Genomic DNA, 18,270 nt, shown 5'->3' with positions numbered 1-18,270 from the left:
AAAATTGTGGCCTTAATGTATTTAGAAACCGGTGTCCCCACGAGTAACCACCCAGTCAGGAGTCTCCACCATGTAGCAAAAACAAGTGTGTGTGTGTGTGTGTGTGTGTGTGTGTGTGTGTGTGTGTGTGCATGCATGTATGTACAGTCGAACCCACTTATCTCGACCTCAGTTAACTCGCCAACCCTATTAAGTTTTTGAAGTGGAACTGCCAAATTCTCGCTTTGTCTTAGCATTTTTTATCAGTTATGTCGATTCTTTTATGTCGACGAACCCTAATATCTCGAGCACAAGGGGGGGCAAATTTGCCACTTAACGTCGGTTATCTCGATCCCTATGACCAATAGCCAGCTTTTGCCATGTCACCATCTCACTACCCTATTTTCGTATTTTACATACCCCTCACCCAGGGTGCGTCTTATATACGCGAAAATACAGTAGTGAGACGGCACTGTGCGGCCGCAGAAGAACTTGCGGAAGTGGTGGAAAACTCAAGCCTTACAGATGCTATGTTGGAAGTGTAGGATACTTTTCAGAGCTGTTTCAGAGTGAAATGACTCGAGAATGTAATTTTGACACTGGTTAGCTTTTTGTAAAAACGAACTACACCCCGCACATTTTTTGTGATTTTGTGAGCAATCTTTGTGTTTGTAATGTTGGAGAATATAATAAAGGTTTGTTTTGAGAATCAACGTAGTTTGTATTGGATACTGGTAAATCTCTGCTGTTAGTTGGTGTACATATGCCTTTTGGTGTAAACAAACATGTATGTACATTTTTATAGCATGCCTTCATCAAAATAATCGCGGCATCGCTGTTGTGCAAAAAAACTCCATAAACACATGCATGCACATTCTAATTTAATAACGCACATCATGTACATAAAGAAATTTCAAGCACGTTAATATATTGCCGCCATATTGCTTTCCGTTTATCTCGATCATCGGTTATCTCAATGCTTTTTGGCACACCCCTACGCCGTCGACATAACCGGGTTTCACTGTATGTATGTATGTATGTATGTATGTATGCATGTATGTATGTATGTATGTATGTATGTATGTATGTATGTATGTGATTTTAAGCTAAAGCTTGAGCTGCAGTGCCTCCTTCAGTTAAGCTTGAAAAATAAAAAGACTTGTGGGATTCCCTTGTGGGTATTACCTCTGTAGACCTTCCTACTATATTTCAAGCAGTTATTTGCTGTGCATTAATTACAATGATTAGAGGAAATCACTCATTTGCATATGCTCCTCTGGCTTACAAAAAAATTGAGACACAATAGAATAGAGCAGTTGAATGTTAAGGGTCTGAATCAAGGACCTCAGTGTGACAGCTTGGCATTTTTTGAGAGTTGAACTCACAACCCACTAACCCACAGTGCAAAACAAACCAATTAGTTGCAAGTATTCAAATTGTGGTACATACTACAATCTATTAAATAATTGTCTGTGGTATATTTGTTGTGGTCTTGTTATTTAATGCCATTTTTGTGTTATTTCACTACGTCTTTATAATATTCAGTGGGTCCTTGTGTTACTGTCCTGCATTAGTCTTCCTATAGAGGTCACACGTTAGCTTGTTTTATTTAGTTCATAACGCTTTGAATGTGTATTCGATATAAACAAACGAAGCGTTAGTTCCCTGTTCTTCCTGCTGAAATTCTATTCATACTTAATTTAAATAAATATTGAAGGTCTTGAGTCTTATTTCATCTTTCAATGAACTGACATTTGTGAGGATTACAGCACAATTGCTTGAAATTATTCAAATATGCCAATGTTTCAGCAGCCTAATCGCTCAGTCAATATTGGTATAAAATATGGTGTTAGGTAATATATAAAAACATAATTATGGTTGTAGCGAGGCTTTCCTCTTCAAAAGCTAGAGTAATGAATAGTCATCCAGCCTCAGGAGGTCTTCCTGCTTGAGCATGAACATCTCCCTGCACACCATGAGCTTGTTTTTTTTTTTGCATTCCTAACTGGGACACAATTTAAATGGCACTCAGAATGTTTTTGTTTCTCATGAATACATATCAGTACCTAAGGGTAGTTTGAAATAATCAGTTCATCTACTCGAATAAGTTTGGGGGTGAGAGTAGAACAGAGTACACTTGAGCAGACATGGGGATAACATGCAGACGAATACCACACAGACAGCAACCCTGGGATCAGCAGTGGGGAGATTGAGTAGTGAAACAAATTAAATGAGACAATGTCGACCTTCATACATCAGCTATGGCTATACAAAAATAGCTACTGTACATGCCTTAAAAAGTATTTGATCTTCGGTCAATTTCAAACATTTAAAACAACATTAGCTGTAAATAACCTGCCTGGAAGAGGGAGAAAGTGGCTTTTTTCCCCAGGGTAAGGAATCTTATTAGAGAGCCATGATTACTTCAAGGATCAAAGAGTATTGCAGCAAAATAAAGCTTTTTATGGCAGCAAACACACAAGATAAGAAGAATATTGGTTGTAAAGAAACAAACTAGTCCTATCTGTAAAGTACAAGTGATTTGATGTTATGGTCTGCTTATTTTGAAAAGGCCCTTTAAACATTTTTGGAATTCATGGCATCATGTGACCTCATGCCTTTTTCTTGCATCCAATTTTCTTTTCTAGGACTACATGAAGCTACTCCTAAATTTCTCGCAGGATAATGATCCAAAGCATAAATCACATGCAAAAAAAAAAAAAAAAAAAGGTTAAATGACATACAGATGTACCGTATACATATTCATCCCTATTATCTATATAATGCTTAAATAACTGCTTTATAGTGGGTATATAATTGTGACACAAATGGTTTTGTTAAAAAAAAATTTATTTTAAGTAACACCTAGATTTTCTTAGTGTTTGATTAAGCTAATTACGTATTTTTTTAATAACACAACACCCATACTTTATCTAGAAATATATGAAAGCCAACATTGTGCTGGATTTAGTTTGAATTTGACCTTTTGACAGTTTGACTCAGAAGCAGCAGACAAAATTCCAATCAGCTTACAGCTTGTTCACCTCATGATTTCATGGACAAAAATGGTTCAACGCTAAAAGAATGAAGACTTGATGAGACTTGCACTGTTGGTTTTGTATTACTGAAGTTTAAATAGCTGTTTGTCAGTTTCCATCTCTTCAAGACAGAGACATATTTTTACTTCCCTTTCAGTTAAATTGTGAAATTAGTCTGTTTTCTTATACACAATCAAACCCCAATCAAAGTTGCCATAATTCTTCATTAATCATTCACAAAAAATGTATCAAAAGATTATACTTTGTTTTATAATTTAATTGTATTATGACTACTTATTTCTAATGACTGGAAAAATTGAAATATATACTTAAACAAAATAAAATAATAGATAATGGTTCAAAATCATACTTAATAAAAAAAAGATGGAAGTACACAACCAAAGAAATTTACTTTGAAAGTAAACCAAGCTGCTAATTAAAATTGAATGTCATGCTTCCATATAAAAACAACTATTTTTCTTATCTAAAACTTTGAGTAAGTCAGGAATTAGACTTGCTGCCTAGCCAATAATGCTAATAAAATCACTGCTGTTCTAACCTGGCATTAGCAAACACAATCAAATGTATGTTAAATATGGCCAGTTAATGTTAGAAAATATGCTAAACTAACAACTTAAAATGTTTTAAAGTTTTATCTTAAACCACTTTAAAGCTCATAGCTTTAGGGAGGCAAAGAAGACATCTTGTTTTATTTAAGTCTAAGCTTACTGAAGCATCCTGAAATATTTTACCAGTAACACTAACCCTTAATTAACATTATGGAGCATGAAAATCCATGGACCTTGACAATGGACATGATTCATAAGAGGTTTTTTATACATTGATTAACTTTATTAAAATGATTGATTCATTTAACTGTTTACATGTCTTGCCCATTACATGGAAATATAACGTACAGTACGTACAGTTTTGTTTCAAATACATGAAAGTAAGTTTCAATTTCAGTAAACTGATTAAAAGCACCCTTCCCAATGATATAAGAATTAAATGGTGAGTAACTGCTTCACAAAAAAAATACATGGATTAAACAGTACTATAATAAGTGCACACTAACTGAGTTTAAGCATCTTTATGGAAAAATCTTATATTTTTTTGTATATACTGTAGACATTCATGTCAAGTAGAAAGAAAGCTTCAAGCATTATGTTGGATGTAAAGCTCTAGTATAAGGCTCTTGATTATATGATAGCAACATGTTTATAAAATTATTGCAGTGTAGCCTTCCAGGAAATCTATGAAAGATATATAAGCCATATAGTCTGACTGAAAATGTTTTCAGTCTTCACTCTCCTGCCTGGTTTATATGCCAGTGTATGTAGAAAGGGCGCTTACTTGTTTTAGAGAATATTCTAACAAAATGCCTTTTTTACATATAAAGCATAGGTACCATTTAGAGACAGTTTGTGATAGGGACAATGAATAAGCCATAGCAACAAAATGGATAAAAACGCCCAAAACATCCAGTATTTTAAATTCTGTCTCATGTAGTTCAAAACAAAACTAGTCAGGGTTTAATTGCTGATTAAAATGAAAACGTACAGTATGTTGGCTTAATACGAAATGATTTTGGTGCAAAAGTTTTCTTTTCCATACAGTTATGCATGTGCCCAGAAATGACCCAGAAAAGGCTTATAACATTCTTGATCTACAACATCTGCAATTTTCATTTGGTTTTAACTAAAGCAAGTATTGGAGTGATCAAGAGCCTTTATTTGCCGATGATAACATTCCTGAACCCTTTTACGTGACCAAGTTTGTCGCTGTTAAAATCCACCAGGAGTTTGCGCAAACCAAAATGGGTGGGTGTGAAGTAGATTTTAACCTTCGCTTCTTGTCCAGGTTCAATACGGGATGAAATCCTGGGGGGAGGAATAAATAAATAATTATATCTCACACCCATGCTTTATTACAATTAAATGCTATTATTTGTCCAGATACTAGACACAGACTAGAGAAAAGAAACTGAGAAATATCCTAAAAAAAGATCAGCTGTTCTGGCAAAGTGTCTCTCAGGATTCAGCAAGGGAAACCAGTTTTTTGTGTGATTAAGCTGTTATATGACACTGTTTACAAGACAGAACCTTCATCAAGCTAGTTTTCATTCTCTGCACAGAGATGAACATCTGCAGTGAATTGTTTGACACACCAGAAGACCAGCATATGGCCAACTCGGATAGCATGTAAAAGTTATTTAACCATAACCCTAGCTTACATTAACAAATTTTGAAATTCTGAATACAAATTATATTTATTTCATTTATAAATATGAGTAGTTGAGGGTTAAGGGTCTTCAACAAGTGCCCAGCTATTGCAGCTAGGTGGTGCTGGAATATGAACTCATGACTATTATCCAACATCTTTCCTGATCCACTCCTAATTATTTATGTTTCTGTAATTTCTACAGGATCATAAGTATTTAGCAAGTCATTTTGCAATGTAGCAGTAAACCAAATATTTTAATGGTTACTTAACAAATGCTTCTGGGCCAAAGTGTAGTATTAAAAAGCCCTTTACTAACATCGTCTAAGGGAAAGATCTGTGCTGTCTGCTTGGCTGAAGACAACCATGATTTATTAAAACCAAGTGTTTTGTGGCAACTAATTATAAAAATATATATATATATATATATATATATATATATATATATATATATATATATATATATATATATATATATATATATATAATTATATTTATAAATGTATATACATTAGTTTTGTGTCCATTCTGACAGTTTGAAGTTATTTTACAGGCTTACATGCTACATTATCTGTGTAATTATTTCGAGTCTGTTTATGGGGGGAAAAAATGCTCATAGGATTCCTATTTTATGAACCATTGAGTTATTGTGTTGCATGTTATAATAGCTGAGTGTGAAATGATCCATGCACAAGTCATTAACACAGACAACGTCTGCTTAATGTAACACACCTCTCAGTGATGGTCTTCCCTGCAGTGAGGTTGGCTCCCTCAATGCTGAAGCAGCATGCATCTAAAGGCTCTGGCAGTGTGTTCTGCACCGTGATTTCCGCAGCCAGTTTACGGTTCTCTTTGGGTTCTCCTAGGATCTAAAGCACAATATCATAAACATAATATGATGTGTTCAGTTTATTGTAATTTACAAAACTTTGTTGCCACAGTGCTGTCATTCTTAAACGTCATCATTCAAAACACAGATTTAAATCGATGTGCTTGTGTAAGGAGATGTTTATTAAACAATTGTAGAAGGAGTCTCTGGCATCAGTATCTTTTAGCTGTCTGTAGGTTTTCCACCAGAGACCAAAGTTTTCAGGAAAAGGTGCTTTTTGGTTTGGTGATTAAAAAATCTCCACAGCGTAATTGTTATATAGCCCCATGGCAGCTTTTTAAATCAAGCTTTATTTTTTAAAGTCAAGTTTTATTTCTCTCACAGCAATTTTTTTTTACTTATAACTGATTGATACAATGTAGTTTTATAGTTAGTGTTTATGCCATGTTATAGTTTATTTTACAGCAGCTGTAAACATTTGTCACCAGCCTCTTGCTTTCTTTTAATGATTCAAGGCCGCATGCCTTTACCTTAATCTTGATCTCTGGGTTTTCAAGGACAATAGTACGCATTTCCAGAATTCTTTTTCCGGTGCTGTAGTCTATCAGCAGAGCACCCAAGCGGATCAGGTTGTCATGGGTTATTGCGTTGCAGTATTTATTGTAGTTCAGCCTCAGTGGGACCTTCCGCTCTAAGGCACACACAAACACATTTACACACATATCAATTACATGCAGTAACACACCACCACCACATGTATACATGTGCAACACACATACCTCCTCCCGGTGGTAACTCAACATTGAGTAGGTCTTTAAAGCCACATTCCTGCCCTATTTTTCCATAATAAGACATGGCAAAGGAAGAAAACACCAGACGGCACTTCTTTAACTCCGATGACTGGTTGGAAACCAAGGCAAAGACATCAAAATCACAGCCCTTCCTCATCTCTGGGGAGACCTTGATGATGACATGCAGACCAAGGTTGTCTGATTGTTGCAGGAGTTTGTTTTGATGGTTGGCTTTTTTAAATGTCTCTCGCTCCTCAGAAGACCCTGTGCCATTAAAGAGAATTAAAGCAGGGCAAAAGTCAGGGTTGTCATTACCCTCCAATTAAAAGTAGTATCTCTTTTTTTTTGTACCATTCACATTATAATAAATACAAAAACTGTAACATAAATGTCTGTAACCATAGAAGTGTGACTTAGGACCAGGACCAGTGCATAAGCATATAAGTGATATATATTACCTTCTGGGTACTTGTAAAGGTGTGTAATGTCCTCTCGTTTGTCACTTCCAACACTCTTAGTGCTGATTTTCTGCCCAACCTCAGTAGCACTGACAATCTTACTGGTGCTGCCATCTTTGCACTTTAGAAAGGTCTCCACATCTGCATTTACCTCCGAGAACACAAAGGGAGCATCATACTTCAACAGGAGTTCTCCCTCTTTAATGGCTTTAAGTGGGACAGGCCCACAGCAGTACACCTCTAAAGACATGGGAAATAAATGGATATGATTTTACCATTTACCATTTTCCATTTGCAACTTATCTTATTCACAAAAGTGTAAATAATACCGTATGTCTAATAATATGAAGTTATTTACTAAATTGAAATAGTGTCCATACCCTCGCTCTTTTCCTGGGGTGTGGGGTCACTGGCCTGCCAGCCATCAAAGCCTGCTTTCAGATCAGGACGTGTCATCCAGCTCTCCACCCAGCAATGGTAGTTCCTACAAACAAAAAACTCACCTGTATTTAAAACCACCAAATGTTTATTTAGTCATTTAACATAGACATTAGTCCAAAGCAACTTGGAATCCAAAAGAATTACCTCATGTATGAAAACACTGTTAACTCTTTCACAAATTACTCCAGACTGTTTTGGGATTACAGTAAATATTTACGAGACTTGTACCCTGAAATTCGTATCAAATGACAACTGAATGTTTTATACTAAAACAAGTATTTAAACGCAGCACAAATAGGAGGATCTCATCTATAAATTGACCTCCCATGTCTATAAATAACTGCTTAGTCATTGCTGCTTGAAAGTCAAGGCTTTCTCAATAGGTAGGTTTGTGCCTAAATTTGAAGTGTGTGAGTAATTGAAAGTTAGAACACAGGTTCATTCATATGAATAGGACTCTTCAGAAGCATACACATTTGAATTTATTCATGTCTGCATATGGATTGTTCTGAAGCTCACACAAATAATTTAGCTAGTTTCACCTATAATGCCAACAATTACTCTAACTGCATGTTCAAAACAAATCAAGTCTAAACCTCTAATGATTATATATGAAGCAGCCCTGCACCTCAGCACATTCCCATATAATATATTATATATATTATACATTTGTGGCTAAGGGGCCATCAACACTGATGAGAATAACAGCAATGACAATACATATGGAAAAACCTTAACTAACACTCCAAGTGTTTGTATGTATTATGATGCTGACATAAATGCTGTAAGGCTGATTATCACAAAAGCAGAAGTGATCGTTTGTTACCAGATCGAATCTTTGGTTTTATTTAGCAGCTGGCTATTTTCATCCACATAACGCTCAATCACCAGGTTGCTGTTGGTGTCATGGGCTGATAGGTAGTTAGTCACCACTCTGCAGGGGATACCCAGCGCTCGAGACACTAAGGACAAATGCCCATGACACTAGGTTATTTATTCATGTAGACAAGTGAAATCCATTAACAATGCTTTTAATGTGCTATTATTGACAACGTATTCTCCTCTAATGGCAAACTAAATCATGTCAGTACTTTTTTGTCAAGATTATATAAATGCAAAAAATGGGCTAAGTAGTAATTTTTCTTACCAGTGCAGGCAACAGCAGCAAACACCCAACACTGGCCAAAGCGGACAGGCCGACATGCATTGGAGTGCCATCTCTTAAGAATCTCCACACTTCCTATCCATGACATGGGACTTTCTCCACCTACAAATGTTTGATTCCAGCAGCCTTCCAGTACCCCATTATCACCATTACTGTTCACCTGTGAGTGTGAATTTGGTGTGTGAGTGTGCCTAAATAAAGGCACTGCAGAATGTCTTCATATGTTTTTTCAATGAGTGCATAGCATAAACAGCAAAATTCTCACCATAGCACTAAGAACTCGGGTGACATAAATAGGATTTCTGCGACCAGAACAATCTTTCCCAGGGTTCCTCTGGCATTTCGGGTTCACATCCAGAATTCTTAGACACGCATCCAGAATGCCTTCTTCAAACTAAAAATAACAGAAAAGAATAAACTAGCCAGTATTATTACCCTACTTAAGATTATTTTTCTTTCAACACTAACAGTTTCAACATTTATCACTTGATCTGTTTATCCACCAAACGTTTTAGAAATCCTATGAGGTTTTAATCATGCAACTATTTGTTTTGTTTCACATTAAGACTAAATGTATCCTGTAAGACCTGCCCCTAATTCAGGCCTTGTATAATTTTTGAAAAAATACATACACAGGATGATGGCAAATGAAAGGAAACTGATGCCTTTGGTTTGCTCCTAGTCAGATCAGATAATTTATATTTATATAATTATATTTTCATATATTTAAAACAATTATAAAATTATATAATAAGGATATGGTGGCTTGTGGTGGTCCAAAATCTTCCTAAGTCTGTCTACATTGTTTTTAACTTGTATTGTTGTGTACCACACATAAAACCTCTGACAAAATCTAAACCACATACATACATACATACATACATACATACATACATACATACATGATACATATGTGTGCATTATATTACACAAGCCATACATTTTATACTCGACATACTCTACATTTTATACTTTATACATATTATATACTCATCTGCTGTGTCTATTGAGCAATCGTTAAAATGTAAAGCAGTAAGTGCTTTATTTTGGTGGTCACTCACTCATACACACAAACACCTACACACACAATCACACACATAAGCATGTTTTTGGTCAGAGGAAACCAAAGCCTATACAGGAAACCCAAGCAGACATAAAGAGAACATGTGCAACTTGGACTGAATAACAAAGCTTGGACCCTGGAGCAGTGAAAAAATACTGCATTATTACTTATTAATTCTCTTATCAATGTTGGCTCTCTTAAAACTTTTCTGTACCATTATGTCCTCTCTCTCTCCATGTTTTTTAGCCTCTACATCATCTTGTTTAAGTTGCAAGCCAAATATTTTAAGGAAAAAGAATTCGAGTTATTTTTGGCCTACAGCCAATATTTGGAGTGCATGTATAAGGAGGTAATAAGTAACATAAATTTTGTCCAGGCTTGGTTGTGTGTGTGTGTGTGTGTGTGTGTGTGTGTGTGTGTGTGTGTGTGTGTGTGTGTGTGTGTGTGTGTGTGCGTATTTAAGTACCTGGCCAAAGTACCATGCTGAAGGTATGGGATATCTGGCATCTCCCCTGTAGATGATCCCGTCCTGAGCCAAAACATATTCTTCCAGATTCTCCTCTCTGTTCATGTACACTGCATCTCCTGTTCAGTAAATAGAACAAGCACACCATTTTCAACAAGCCTGGTAAAAACATCAGCTAGCTTTAATAGACACCGAACTTGCCATTATATATATATAAATTTAACACATATATATGTGCAGCATTTTCACTCACGAGGGCACCAGGGGTTGAACAGTAGTATCAATTCAAACTTAATCCTGCCGTCCAGAGTCACAGTGTAGCGGCCAATTGGTGCATCAGGAGCAGAACAGATAGACAAGGAAACCGTGTCCCCAGGAGGACTGGTTACTGAAGCGCTCCATTGAGTATCATCAATATCATCACTTAGACCAAAAACAGCCTTGGTCCCATACTGGTCCACAGGATCTGGTCCTTTAGATATTCATATAAAGAAATGTATAAACATTGATATGAAGATCAACACTATCAAGGACTTATAAACAGTAAGACATATATTTTGCATATTCACAATTGGCTAAATCTGTATCTGTATAGAACAGTCCTGATTATGTAGGAGGAAACTAGTACTGCTAAATAAGGGCAAAAAATCCCAAATGTCCCTATAATTTCTAAACAAATACCATAAGCAGTGTGTGCATAATTACTAAAATAAATGGATATAAACAAGACCCTGGGAGTAGGTGGGAACACAGGATGTGTTACCCAAGCCTTAGAAGAAGGTCTAATAAACACACACTGGAATTTCTGTAACTGGGAAATGGTCCAGGATTGTTCCTTTTAAGTGTTGCATATGGGATATTCATTTGATGCAGTCCTACAGTGCTGTTATAGCATGTGAGGCTGTTGTGCATTGAGTTAAACAGTTTATAATTAATAAATATTTACACATAATGTGTGAAAAAAAGGAGGAATTGAACAAAGGTTTAGTTAAAGATATCTTTCATGGCTGCTTCTTGGGGGACACCCAAGAAACCAAATCAGGTGTGAAGAATCCAGAGGAATTTATGCATAGCACTTAATCACACTGCATACAACAAACTGGTGGCAGAGGTTGATACCATGTGTGTATCAAAATATGCCTTCACCCTTCCTTGATAATGTAGTTATCATTGGCCAGATGTTTTCCTGCTGTTTCCTGTGGTGCAACCGTGAAATGTCTTTATTGACAGAAAACAACAAAAAAATACTTTTTTCAGACTGGCTGTTTTAACCTGCTAGTAATATATTAGTCATCCTAACTAATATTGATTTGATATGTTTATTCTCTTTTTTATTCTGGTCATATCTATGAATAAACTGCTTTTCTAATTACCACATATCTATAAAACTGTGGCACAGGGAAACAAACTACCCTAACAAGATGAGGAGAAAGTCTTAACGTTTCCCTTCTAGATCCTCTTATTAGATAATTCTCTTTCCAGGCATTATGACGTTTGCATGATTATGTAAAGCAAACATGGGTGAAATACAAATGGTATAATTTTTTTTTAAATATAGTAAATCTATAACAAGCACTCAGCTTAACACCTTCATAGTAACTACATGTTGAATGTATAAAGTAGAAAATATGTATATAATTTTTACATTTTAACATGAATGTATTTTTAATAATTAAGCATTTTTGACTAGGTGTCGCAGTTCCATCCATGATTTCATATCTACTGGAGATTCATTGATGAATTCAGTGAAAGATTCCAGGACTGGGGTTGGTTACCTCTGGTTAACGTAGTAAAATAAAGGTTAAAAAGGGTGATGACTGTCATAGCCACTAAGAGCCAAAGTGGCTGCAGGTTTTTATTCCAACCAAGCAGGAGGCACACCTGATTTCACTTTTGTAGTTGTTTGAAGACAGATCAAATTAATAAAGTGGGACCAGGTGACACTTCTACTGGGTTTGAACAAAACTTTGCAGTCAAACTGGTGTGGATAAAACTGGGCATTTCTTTATAAAGTGATTTATCTATTATATGTTATATCTTATAGTTACACACTCAAAATAAAAAAATTAAAAATAAAAAAATTAATAAATATATATATATATATATATATATATATATATATATATATATATATATATATATATATATATATATAATAAATATGCTACATCTTATTCTAATTATTAGTTTAGTTTCCTCTTTGCCGTTCTTACTCCTTATCTCCTCATATCTTTAGGTCTGAATTTACTTTCTAAATTCCAACACTCAAATCATTTATCTGAAGTGGAGCTTGGAGAATGTTTGCACATGGGGGAAGCGGTAATGTTTGAAAATGAGTTATTTACTGAGGCCTTATTTCAACTCTGTTCCCTGTTTGATTTAAACAAGGTAATATGTCCAACGTAAACAAAAAAATCTCTCTCATTGGTCTCTCAAGATTTCGTAAATAGTACCTGTCTCTGCTACGAAGTGGAGCTGATGGACTCCAGGCTCGTAGGAGTCAGAGCGGAGGTTGAGAGTGATGCTGAATGGCTGTCCTCTCCTCACAATCAGGCGATCAGTGCCGTTCAGCTCTGTGCGATGGCTTGTGTTGTTGAACTCACATTCAAGGTTCCAAGTGCCAATGTCAAGAGCTGAAGGGGTTGTAGATGAACAAGACAAAATTAATGTAAAGGTGAGAAGGGTAAATATTTTAGAGTCATAGATTGCAACTTACTAATGCACTGCAATAAATCAAATCTTAAAATCCTTTAGAATGTGCACTAAAGCCACAGTATCTGTAGAACATATATAACATTGGTTTACATTATATTTAAGCAAATGTAAACCAGTTTGCAGCTTGTTGTAGTGATAGTGTGCTGTTCTTTTTTAAAACTATGTAGATACGATATCTTAAGGAGTGTTTGAATACGATATCTTAAGGAGTGTTTGAAGCTATTAAACACATTGTTTAATAGCTTATTCATTGAGAGTTAAAACTTGATAAAATACTTGAGAAATGATAAAAGATGTACTAAGTGACCTTGGGTAGTACTTCTACATTTCCTTCTATCAAGGGACTACAGGAGTGAAAAGACAATTGAGTCACTAAAGGCTTTCCCTTTCCTGTTTCCTGAGTTCCAGTTTTTGTTCCTATGACTCTACAGAGAAAATATTTCACTCATATTCAGGCAAAAAAAAGGAATTTGTCTTTGTTTATTCATTGAATATTGCTGCTTTGTTTGGGAAATTAATTTATAATAAAGGATTTGTTGCTTATTTTAGAAAATATCTGCAGCAGCCCTGAATGAGAGCATTATGTATGTTCTTAAGGCATTTAGAGGATATCTAAGCCAATTAATCTTGTATACACAGTCTTCTAGCTTTAGGCTAAGCAGTAAAATTGGCCTATTAGGTTTCACATCTGGACGTCTTTAAATCAGGACTGGATGAAGGTATAAAAACATTGTTTTGCTCAATGCTCTCTGCCTATGTTAAAAATCATATTAATTAATACAGATTTTTGAGGGGAGGTATTATAAAAATGTGAGGATGTTTGTAGGAGCTTGTGTGTATGTGGGTGGGTGTGTGGGTGGGTGTGTGTACTTGTCATTATTATTTTAACTGCACAAGAATTTTATAAAGCACACATTTGTACAGGCCCACATTCAAGCAAACACACCGCGACATACAGAGAGAGGGGGGGGGGTCATATTGGATATTTGAATAATGGTTTGTTTAATTCATCGATTAAAAAGCTAATGTTAAATACTGTCATTTTCTGCTTTTGGATATGGTTTAAAACAGGATTGTTGTAGTTTTCCATTTGGGTTTCACTATTTATTGGATGTATCTATTGACTCAGTGTAATTATTAACTTGTTGTGCAGTGTGTGTGTGCATAGTATTTCATTGATTGAAAGATGTCCATCCTGATGGACCTGTGTTTACATTACCATGAGTATCTAAAACTTTGTGATCTGAAGCGATACTTTGTCTTTCTATAATTATAAGGAAATAGGTATTATCCTGATTACCTCATAGGAATAACATTGAGAGTGTTTATCAAAAATAAGGTAAAATGACCACTGGTAGATTGACCAGTGATTCAGTGAATGACAGATGATCAAGGGGATATTAGGATAATAATTTAATTCCTAGAGAAAAACAAGAGTTACCTTTAAAGACATTTAAAGTCATTTACTGCTTTCGGAAACATTATTCAAAACGATATTGCTGTAGTTTTCCATTTGGCTCAAGCTAAGTGCTCTTTGCTAAAAATAAGTATCAATACAGAATGGGTCTCTGTGCGGTCATACTCTTTACTGCCACTTCCCAGTTCACAGGTACCTCAAGCTTTTTTTTCATACCCATTGGCACCAAAATACTCTGTAATCATAACACATTTAAAAAGTTGACAGCTGCCAAACTTAATTTAGCCATTTGGTTAATACTCTTTAATATTAATTATCATACTTGTGCTATATGCTGTAAGCTACATGTTGAAAACAGCTTGCAACTAAGGGTTATCTATGGTCCTTACACCAATTTCAGCCCATGAATAATGAATGCCTAGGGCGCAACCAGCTGGGAGGGCACCAGTTAGTGCCCCGTGTCCCACCGCCCTCGCCCTCACCCTCACCCATTTAACCCTGTTTGGTGTAAATGTTTACATAATTGCTTTTTTATTGTCCACAGCTGCTTTTCTGCAGGGATACATTTTCTCCCGATATCGGACCATGTAAACATGTCACTGCTTCACTTTGCGCCGTTTTATGCGCGAGCTTAATGGTCAAAAAGTGGAAAAAATGTAACCATAAAGTCTATAATATCCATAATTGTTGCTTTTTTATTGTGTGTATGAATGTATATTGTGGGAGGTGATAAAAAAGCTCTGAGCCATTCATTACTGCAGGCCATATATTTAGGAAAGATGCTATTAACATACACATTCTATTCTATTCTATTCTATTCTATTCTATTAACAGAACACAACAGGAATAATAAAAAGTGTTTACTGAAGATTTTTAGTTTATATTAAACTGAATATAGAAAATGTATATGTTTACATACTTGAATTCAGGCAATTTTGCAATGATCATTAAATGTGCTTAAGCTTTTTATGTAAAGTTGCAAATGATTTGTATGGTGTGGTGGAGCATTTTGGTGGGAGGGCAGAACCATTGGGGAGTGACAATAGGAATTTCACATAGGGTGTAAAAAGGCTAAAAACAGCCTGGCTAAGAGAGGTAAAAATGCTTAATTATGTTGTTCTGTGACCCATCTGCATTGTAACACAACACCCCTGACAAAAATAATTTTGAACTTTTATGATATGCTTTTAATTTTGGGTGAAGGGGTACTAGTCCACCTTACCAAATTGCTATTTTATTGTCCGCAGCTGCTTTTCTGCAGGGATCAAATTTCTCCTGATATCAGACAACTTTCAATTTGTGTTTTGTATGAAAAAAAAATGCCATTAAGCTATGGTCAAAAAGTGGAAAACATTAAACCATAAAGTCTATACTATCCTTAATTGGTGCTTTTATTTAGACTCTGCCATCCCATTAATAAATGATTCTTGTGCAATCACTTACTGACTTTAACATCACAGCACTTAAACATCACATCACAAAGCAACTCCCAAAGATGCATAGCTCTTGGAAGTATATATATATATATATACTTGCAGTACTTGCACATGCTGTGCGAATTAGGCATGGAGCATAGCTCAGAGCATTATTTGGATGTCCCTATTATAAGCAACACATTCTCCTGGGAGCTCTGAGAGTCTGAAATGCCTTTGTAGCAGCCCCTACCACATGCTCTAAAATGCAGTTCATGAAATATGTAAGATTTAGGAATAATAAGTAAGTAAATAAAATAAGGTTAGGGTTAAGGTTAGGTTAACAATAAAATTAATTTAAGCTTATCATAAATACAACTTTATTACAAACGACCAAATTCTAATTATGCATGCTGTGCAATAGTTAGTAATAATTCTTTTTTTATTTAGATTATATGTGTGAACTCACCCATCTCTGCGTCTTTGCGGCGTTACTTTGCGGCTGGACGATGCGCTTCGATCTCACTGCTTCACTCTGCGCCGTTTTATGCGCGAGCTACGGGGCGGCACTTTTTCTAGTGTGCGTCATTAAATTCCGGCGAAGTGTTTGTGTTTGTGTGTGTGTGTGTGCGCGTGCTCGTCTTTGTGAATGAATGTATATTGTGGGAAGTGATAAAAAAGCTCTGAGTTATTCATTACCGCAGGCCATATATTTAGGAAAGATGCATTTAACTTACAAATTCTATTCTATTCTATTCTATTCTATTCTATTCTATTCTATTCTATTCTATTCTATTAACAGAACACAACAGGAATAATAATTTAAAAAGTGTTTCCTTGATATTTTATTTATAAACTAACAAATACATTTGTTTAGCTGTGTGTAAGCATAGTCTTTAACATATTGGGAAAAAAAGACCAAACGCAAACATTTTTACATTATTATAAGTACATAAAACTTTTTGATCTGAAGCAATTATTTGTGTTTCTACAGTTTATATTAAACTGAATATAGAAAATGGTTGAAATTGTTTTAATGACCACATACAAGTGATATTTAAAAGCATGGCCTTGTGAATGATCTATTAGTCATAAATCTTCAACCAACTAATTCCCTCAAGTGATGCCTAAAGTATATTATAAAGTATATGCTCAAAGTAATTCTAGCTCTTCCATGGGTGACAAATGCTTCCATGCTAATTTGGGTTTCACTGTTTTTGGGGTTATCAGAAATAGGAAAAGGATATTTATTGTGCTTCCTTTGCAAATTTTTAAACGCAATCTGCTGTTTTCCTGACTTTACACATATCAAAAACTTGATGAAAGAATATGACATATATGATAATATACATACAGTACCAGTCAACATTTTGGACACTCCTTCAGTGTTTCTTCTTAATTTTTGATTATTTTCAACCCTGTACATTATCCCGAATACATCCAAAATATGAAAGAACATATATGATAGTAAAAAAAAATTATATTTTATATTATTATGCAGTGGGTAGAATAATTATTTGATACAATGCTGATTTTGTGAGTTCACTCCTTACAAAGAAATGAACAGTCTAGAAATTCTTTTGTAGGTTTTTTAACAGAGAGACAGAATATAAAAAATCAATTTAAAAAAAACTTTAAAGAAAGGTTATACAGTCGAACCCACTTATCTCAACCTCGGTTAACTCGACAACCCTATTAGGTCGACGTTTTTGAAGTGGAACCACCAAATTCTCACTTTGTCTTAACATTTTCTCATCAGTTATGTTGATTCTTATATGTCATCGAACCCTAATATCTCGACCACAAGGGGGGGCAAATTTGCCATTTAACGTCGGTTATTTCGAGCCGCATGACCAATCGCTGGCTTTTGCCACGTCACCATCTCCAGCGATCTTTGTGTTTGCAATGTTGGAGAATATAATAAAGGTTTGTATCGAGAATCGACGGTGGTTTGTATTGTTTACTGGTAAATCTCTGCTGTTAGTTGGTGCACATATGCCTTTTGTTGTTAACAAACGTATGAACATTTTTATAGCATGCCTTCATCAAACAAATCGTGGCAACGCTGTTGTGTAAAAAACCCTCCAAAAACGCATGCATGCACATTCTCATTTATTAACGCACATAATGTACTTAAAGAAATTTTAAGCACATTAATATATTTCCGCCATGTTGGTTTTCATTTGTCTCGATCATCGGTTATCTTGGCGGTTTTTGGCGTCCCCTAGGCCGGCGACATAACCGGGTTCCACTGTACATTAATTTGTATTTGATTG

At 35.3% G+C, this 18,270-nt stretch overlaps 1 protein-coding gene across 2 annotated transcripts; it reads right to left on the bottom strand.

Moving 5' to 3' along the window:
- Nucleotides 1–3,847: 3,847 nt before the first annotated feature.
- On the bottom strand, nucleotides 3,848–16,587 carry tgm2b (transglutaminase 2b). 2 transcript variants are annotated; one of them, XR_006926982.1, is made up of 14 exons: nucleotides 16,464–16,587; nucleotides 12,904–13,083; nucleotides 10,704–10,922; nucleotides 10,451–10,569; nucleotides 9,187–9,315; nucleotides 8,904–9,081; nucleotides 8,583–8,718; nucleotides 7,696–7,799; nucleotides 7,316–7,555; nucleotides 6,846–7,121; nucleotides 6,597–6,757; nucleotides 5,970–6,106; nucleotides 4,639–4,897; nucleotides 3,848–4,568 (listed from the first exon to the last, which is right to left on the bottom strand). XR_006926982.1 is itself a non-coding variant. In XM_046858053.1 (13 exons), exons 1-13 carry the CDS (start codon nucleotides 16,465–16,467, stop codon nucleotides 4,747–4,749), a joined length of 2,034 nt encoding a protein of 677 aa, XP_046714009.1. In that variant the 5' UTR covers nucleotides 16,468–16,587; the 3' UTR covers nucleotides 3,848–4,746. The 2 variants fall into 2 exon arrangements, 1 of the variants encoding a protein (XP_046714009.1); XM_046858053.1 differs by having other exon boundaries at nucleotides 3,848–4,897.
- Between the last annotated feature and the right edge of the window lie 1,683 nt (nucleotides 16,588–18,270).

The sequence above is a fragment of the Silurus meridionalis genome, chromosome 1 (assembly GCF_014805685.1).
Source record: "Silurus meridionalis isolate SWU-2019-XX chromosome 1, ASM1480568v1, whole genome shotgun sequence".
NCBI lineage: Eukaryota > Metazoa > Chordata > Actinopteri > Siluriformes > Siluridae > Silurus > Silurus meridionalis.
Note: the sequence above shows the minus strand (reverse complement) of the source record. Positions and strands in the feature narration are given on the sequence as shown.

Excerpts from the sequence above, each read along its gene's own strand:
- tgm2b (XM_046858053.1), bottom strand. Across the intron at positions 7,800-8,582 it reads AAAACCAAAGATTCGATCTG|GAACTACCATTGCTGGGTGG; the intron begins GTAACAAACGAT and ends TTTTGTTTGTAG. Across the intron at positions 6,107-6,596 it reads ACCCAGAGATCAAGATTAAG|ATCCTAGGAGAACCCAAAGA; the intron begins GTAAAGGCATGC and ends ATTGTGCTTTAG.